The sequence below is a fragment of the Pyrus communis genome, chromosome 12 (genome assembly GCF_041283825.1).
Source record: "Pyrus communis isolate YQ-2024b chromosome 12, ASM4128382v1, whole genome shotgun sequence".
NCBI lineage: Eukaryota > Viridiplantae > Streptophyta > Magnoliopsida > Rosales > Rosaceae > Pyrus > Pyrus communis.
Genome location: NC_142576.1, coordinates 23,889,965 through 23,897,529, shown reverse-complemented (window position 1 = coordinate 23,897,529; position 7,565 = coordinate 23,889,965). Strand labels below are relative to the sequence as shown.

The 7,565-nt window shown below is 34.7% G+C and overlaps 1 protein-coding gene across 1 annotated transcript; it reads left to right on the top strand.

Annotated features, from left to right (window-relative positions):
• Positions 1-767: 767 nt before the first annotated feature.
• LOC137745250 (uncharacterized) lies at positions 768-6,705 on the top strand. The gene is made up of 12 exons (XM_068485168.2): positions 768-1,282; positions 1,983-2,047; positions 2,392-2,464; positions 2,622-2,640; positions 3,337-3,456; positions 4,195-4,264; positions 4,623-4,666; positions 4,786-4,827; positions 5,068-5,127; positions 5,274-5,341; positions 6,231-6,288; positions 6,420-6,705. Exons 1-12 carry the CDS (start codon positions 981-983, stop codon positions 6,510-6,512), a joined length of 1,014 nt encoding a protein of 337 aa, XP_068341269.2. The 5' UTR covers positions 768-980; the 3' UTR covers positions 6,513-6,705.
• The last annotated feature ends 860 nt before the right edge of the window (positions 6,706-7,565 follow it).

Here is a 7,565-nt window from a genome sequence, read left to right as displayed (position 1 = left end):
CCTAATTGCCCATATTGGAGTTGTATTGAAAAGTTAGTTTCACAATTGTCTCAATGAGTTTGAGATATTTCATTTAAGAATTGGCATATGACTGAACTTGGTTGCATGTTTTGCATTGTTGCCATCCAATCACATGTTTTAAACCTTATATTAAAAAAAAAAACTTATTTTAAACAACAATGTTTGGTTTCAGAAAATTGTGAAGGAATTTCTTGTTAAAATACTTTGTGGTCGATTTACTGAACTTCCTGCTCATGATAAGAATCGTTCAAATTAAGATTGTTTATTTAATAAAGATTATTTTTGTAAAGAATCAGTTAAAACTAAGGTCTTTTATTTAATCAACTGCAACAAATAGATAGACGGTTTTTAGTGCTTTATCAATTTCAACCATCTGATTTTGTACAGTTAAATGACAAAAGGCTCGATTGAAGTGCTTTTAAAATGACTGAAAGTGTTTTTGGCAAAAATATTTTTAGAACCAATTCTTGATAAAAACTCAAATGAATCTTGTAAAAGCATTTGAGGTACTTTTTGGAAGAAACACAAGTTATGTACATTTTGTAGGAAACACTTTCAAGTGCTTTTAGAACCCAATTTTTTTTTTCTTCTAAAAACACTTTCAATTATTTTAAAAATACTTTCAAACGAGTCCTAAACAATCTCATATTTTATTGGGTTTCTAAAGACATATAATGATAAATAATGTGAACAATTCTCATTAAAAGTATAGAATTCCATAAGTTCATGACCAAGTGTTTCCAATAGGGATTCCAAAACACAAAATCATGGCTTGAGCCCATCATCCCTCGGTTCCAAGTTCCAACCAATCATTTGCTTTGGAAATCTAGCAAGTGCAGGTACTTGTCTCTCTCCAGTGTTCACCAAAAGTGAACTGATTCACAGTCACATACTTCACAATTCTCAACTCAATCTCTCCAATTCCAAACCTCCCCTTCCCCCCATAACCCCCAATAGCCATGGCCAAAGCTCTAAACCTAATTCCCAGTTCAATTTTCCCGCCTTTTTTATCCCCCACAATACCCAAAAGAAAATTCTGTACTATTAGAGCTACTACAGAGTCCTCTGAGACCCCCCAAACTTCAGCTTCTGTTCAAACCAAACCAGAACCTTCATCGCCGCCGTTAACATTTGCTCCTCCGCCCAATTTCAAGCCGCCGGAGCCGAAGCGGTTCGGCGTCAGGCCTGACAAAGTTTGGGACGTCTTAGGGGCTGCTCTTGCCTTGTTCTTCCGGTTGGGCACTGGCGTTTTCGTTTCTGGGTAATCAAATTTTCAATTTTTAAATTTTTTTTTCGTTAAATTAACCTTTTTGTTCAGTAATTTAAAGATTGTTGCTTTATTTGCACTTGGGTTTGTTTACCATTAAATTTGTGCTGTTTAGCATAGTTTGAAATCGCTTCTCGTGAGCGGTTTCGCTATGCAATGTCGCGCTACGTAGCGGTTTCACGTAAGCTATTTGAGACTTGTATAGCGTAAAATAGTATTGATGAATATATATGATAAACTCCTAGTCTCGACAAATGTATAGAGTAAGCTATTTGATACTTGCAACAAAACACATATAATTTAATAATAATTTCACATTAATGCATAATAAACTCGTAGTATAGTCATTTTCATTGAATGGATGGATGTGGTGATTGTCGTAGCAATACGATCACGAGGCATTTGGTGTGGTATATCGCTGAATATCGCATAAAAATCGAACATTTTTTTAGACTATCGTGATATTTTGTGTTATACTGCAAAATCTCTTACGTGACGGGATATATAGCGCTATATATATTGCGCGTTTTTTCAAACTATGCTAATGCACCACTAAGATGAAATTTTGAATTAGATATGTTATAATAAACTACACTGAGTATTTTAAGTACCAAATTCCAGTATAGTGCTAGCAGTAGACAGTTTCTGACTTCATTTTTTTTTCTGCTTTCTTGTTTTGGTTGTGCAATGGCAGATATTCTTTCTCTTTCGTTTCGAAAAATGATATTCCTTCGGACCAGTATGCTCTCGAGTTTAATGGTACGTGTTAGTTTGAGTTGATATGATTTATGGCATGAATTAAATGAAGATGATTTAAGAAATTGTTAAACGGCTGGTATTAGTGTATATTGAGTCTGATCAGAACTAAAAAGTAACTATTTCCAAGTTATGAAGAAGTTTTCCTATGTTGGCCATCATGATTTTTCCGTAATATGAAAGTTGTTTTTGGCATCAAGCATTTTGTTGTCGTTGTGAATACGAATTTTTGGTTTGTTTTAATACAGTTTTTTGAACAGTAAACAAGAGATCTGATAATTTCAAGTAGCCGAGTGTAAGAGGTTTCATTTTTTTATTTTTTTTTCTGTCCAATTTTGATGTAACAGATTCTAAGGTCAAAGAGACTTCAAAAGTAGGCCCCCGTCCGGCGAAGCCTATTGAGATATATGAGTTTGAAGGGTACTGTATTTTCATCCCATTGTATTGTTTCTGTAATTTAATTCTTTTTGGTAGAAATTTCTAGTCCCCCCGAGTTTTATCCATACCACTCTAAAACTGACTGCATGTATTTTTTTTTTTTCTGTTGGCATATATGATTTCCACGGATAATGCACAGGTGTCCATTCTGCCGGAAGGTAACTTCAACCCCTGAAATTTCCATGTAGTTTATAAATATACAAGCATGCGCATATATATATATATATATATATATAGGGAAGTGATTTTCACACACCCTTTTTAGTTTTCTCACGCACCTCTCTTTATTTATGGCCATCGGGTTGAATAAATCAAACGGAATCAGCGGCTAGGATTAAACAGGGGTGTGTAAGAGGCTAAAAAGGGTGTGTGAAAACCACTTCCCATATCCATATGAAAGGTCGTTTTTTATTTTTGCCGTAGTATTCTCTGTATGACTTGAGTAACGGAGCAAATGTCACAAACCATACACATGATATCATTACTGCACTGTCCCATTTAATCCAGTGCATCATCATTCTTTGATGGGTGTAATGTTGAAATCTGCGGTCACGAATAGGTTAGGTGTTTAGTTTGCTTTTAGGCATTTAGTTTTAGCCATGTTGGTATTGAGTAGTGTAATTTAGGATCAGGCTATTGACCTTCTGTTTCATCCAAGATAAACACTTTTTGAGCTTCATTGCTACCTGGCCAATTAAGGGATCCTCTAATTGTCAAGATTTTGGTTAAATATGTGCGTCAATGGCTCTTAAGGTCATCGATGGCTTTTCAATTGATTATTATGTATTTTGATGAATACATGACCGTTACATGTTCTTTCTTTATTTATGAATTGACATTTTATGTATGTATAGGTTAGGGAAATTGTTGCAGTATTGGACCTCGATGTTCTATTTTATCCTTGCCCACAAGGTGGTCCAAACTTTCGTTGCAAGGTTGCTGAGATGGGCGGAAAACAGCAGTTCCCTTACATGGTTAGATACTGTACTCTTTAAATTATTGTTTTCCTTTTTATCATCGCAGTCAGGGGGGGGCGTTTGTCCTTGAGAGGGATATAATGTAAATAATCCTTAATAATGGTAGACTTATAATTAGATTCAAAAGAAAGCAGAATTGTTAAAGTATTAATGTAGTGCTTAGCAGCTCCAATGTATTACCAATAAGATGGATCAAGTTGCTTTCTCTGTCTTTCATGAAATATCTCTAGCAAAACTCTCTCCAATTTTTCGTGTACTCTTTAACTTTTGAGATTATTGCTTGTTGCCATTGTATCATTACAAACCTACGGCTATTCCTAGAGGTGTAAAATTTCAGCCATGTTTGGACGATTTAGTGCTGTTTTGAAGACTTTTTGCTTAAGAATCTCATAGGAAAATTTCCAAGAGAAGGGAATTTGCAGATATTTAAAATAAAAAAGGAAACCCAATAGATCATAAGTGCTATATATAACCCTTTGAAATTATAGCTAAATGATTCCGTCAACTAAAGAACATTTAATAACATGAAGCTAACACTTAAGTTTCTCCTCGGCTATGATGATAAGAATCTTTCACACAATGAAATATGAATAGCTATCTTAGTTTTTACTTCTCTGCATCATTCACTAGTTTTGTTTTTATGCCTGTTGTTACATATACCTTAGTTTCATCTCATTATCATATCACAATGGCTTTGAGTGGCAGCTACATAGCAATTTTTGTGTTTGGTCGCAGGTGGATCCGAACACTGGAGTTTCAATGTATGAATCAGATGACATAATCAAGTACTTGGTTGGGAAATATGGTGCGTGTGGTCACGCTCATCTTGCTACAATCACGTTATTTCATTATGTTTATTGTATTACCTTCATCTTACAGTATATGCAGACATGATAGGGGATAGATCCATAATACAACTGCACTATGACGTTTGGGTACATTTTTATATGTTAAGTTTATGGTAACTATTTGTTATGGAAGCAGTATACCTAGGCTCTACAAATTATGCGATGCATTTTTGCTTTTTATTTCTTTGCTTTTTACAGAAGCTACACTTTCTTGAATAAGAGCTTCTACTAACTATATTATTCATTCATGCCAACCATTTTACACCAAATTCTTTTTAAATTTTCTTACCCCCGGTCCCCCAAATGTTTGTGCAGGTGATGGAACTGTTCCTCTTGCATTGTCACTTGGTTTGTTAACGGTTAGCATTTGACTCGTCTCAAATTTTCTTTTTATGTTTAGAAAGTATATTTTAATTAATTCTTCTGGTTGTAAAATTGTTGTTTTTAGTTATTTATTTATTTCAAATCTCGATTGCAGACTTTGACTGCAGGCTTTGCTATGATTGGTCGTGCAGGAAAGGTTAGCTTGTTTGAATTCTTCAAGTCTGTAATTCTTTTCACAACCTCTTTCTTTTGATTCGTTGTGAGTAGGGGGTGTGTGTCCTCCTAGAATATGCCTAGTTCATTAACTGCACGATGCATCAAACGCTAAAGTTTGCCCACATTGAAAGCCCATGTTAGATTTTCATGATTTCGCTATTATATGTAATTTGTTTTACAAACTTAATTGATCAATCTCTTGTTCGATAATTCCGTTCAGGGATCTCGCTATTCTCCATCAAAACTACCACCCAAACCACTTTTAGTATGGGCATATGAGGTTAGACTGTCATGCTCTGTACTTTATGTCCTAACTTATTTGAGGTCCCTAATAAAGATAGATATGCCTTGATCTTTTTTTTACATATATATACTGATACATCACACACACGCCAAGTTGTAGTTTGAAATTTTTGTCTGTTTCAGGGATCTCCTTTTTGCAAACTTGTGCGTGAAGTACTTGTAGAGTTAGAACTGCCTCACATATATCGCAGGTAAATATGAGTAACAATAATTATGTTTAGGTCTTGCGTTATTATTAATTTTCATAATTCATCAAGTAGCACACAATTCGAAGTGAACTTTTTACTTGTGAACTATCTTTTTTGTTGGCAGTTGTGTGATGATAGCATTGGTTTTGGCTTTTGTATAGGAAGTCTTACATTATTGATAAAACTATCTCTGGTGCACATGAAGAATATTATAAGACTTTAGTAACAACGCTTCGTTTGTACATACACAATGTTTTTTATAGGAATGTGATTGAATACGCACGCACATGCAGATACACTCACAAGCAAAAACATTAGGTGAACATAAGAACCCTAATCCAAACCCCGTAAATTTGTGGTATTTTGTATCCCAGTGTTATATCTATGTTAATGTATGTACTTTTACAGTTGTATCGTTCCAAGGTTGTGTATTGGGAAGATGCGATTTATTGTTACATTTATCTACTGTGTACTCTTTTTAGCCCCTATTAATTACATGGTATTATGATTCTGCATGTGTGTGCTCGTGTATATGATTCATATTTATCTAACATGTTTCTATCTATTTGAAGCTAAATTTTGGCGTCAATTTTGAACATTTTTTCTGAAAATTTAATTTTTCTAATATTTCCACTTTCTCACTCTCTTAGGGGTTTTTTTATTATCCACGTCTCTCTGAATATATCTCTGTTGTTTCTAAACTCGGGTATAGAGCATTATTTTTCCATTGTGTTGTACAGGATTATTGCCTGTTTCAAGGTTTTTCTGATGCAAAGCGACCCATCATCTTTTGGAAGAACTTATTTAGCCTTCCTTTCAATGTCATCTGTTTCTGTTTTTGTGTACAAAGATGTAAAGTATATTACTGAGAGATTATGAATACTCTTTTCAGCTGTGCTCGTGGCAGTCCAAAACGACAAATACTGTTTGAGAAAACCGGACGTTTTCAGGTACTTTCAATAACCTACAATGAATTCCTGCGGCTGTGGTTTTATCGTAAGAGAATGAAAGATTTCATCTCTGTTTGACATGCCGTGGATTGGTAACTTGACAGTCTCAATCTTAACATTTTGTTTGACAGGCTCCTTACTTAGAAGATCCAAATACGGGGGTGGAAATGTTCGAAAGTGCAGAGATTGTAGAATATCTAAAAGCAACGTATGCTCTACAATAAGTAATGCTTTCCTAAGGCACGCACTTTGTTCATTTATATATTTTATAATTTTGTTTTGTATATTTTGTCACGCTTTTATGTTACTATGAAATTATGTCTTCGGCTTATTTTGTGTTGAATAGCTTTAGTTTCGTGTTCTGTCTGTTTGAATATTTTGTCGTGTGACATGATGCAGTAGAGTTATGTTTCGATACTTGCAGTACGTATGCTTGAAGTTTTATCGTAGTGTTTATCAATGATTTTGTAAATTTTAGACTTTAGCTCCCTCCTACTTGTCGAAAAACTGCAATAGAAGGGGAAGGATATTGTCCTGTTACATTTTCCTTATTGGATACTGAAAATTTAATCGAAAATTAACGTTACTCACCCTTTTATTCATACATTGTTAAATCGCTATTAAAGAATGCCGGCTTTAAGGAAAGTTATGCTGTTGTGTTGTTTTCACAACTTGTTCTGATGAAGTTGAATTTATATCTGCTTATTGCGTTAAATCAGAAGTCACCAATGTTGTTCCTTAATAAGTCAATACAAGAGAGAACGAACAATTTGGGAGAGATGTTTGTGTCTTTCCCTTGCCCTCCGGAATTTGTTTGACAGCTTTTCTTAAACATGTCGAAGTTCCTTCGGACAGAGTTTTGCCACTGTTATCTGAGAGTTGTTTGCAGATCCTTGTTGGTTGTGTAGATATGTTCATCGACTAGATTGAATGACGATAAATGTTATGCAACCGAAAGAAAATGTACAGTAGATGAGTGAAGACACTGTTGAACCTAGGAATAAGTATCTTCAGAACGTTTCTGGAGTAGTTCATTATCTTGTTACTCCTTAACAAAATGATCGAATCCAGATTTTGAGTTGTGTCGCCCTCCTAGAGAAACTGGTTCTGCTATAACTTCTGCCCCTAATCCCGCTAATCGTCCAATTAATAAAACTTTCGACCTAGCATAAACGATTTTTGAAGGTTATCTGCAAAAGAAATTTGTACCAAAAGGAAATTGCAGGTATGTGACATATCCTCACAATGTGGGGACTGAAGCAATGGTGCATATCCAA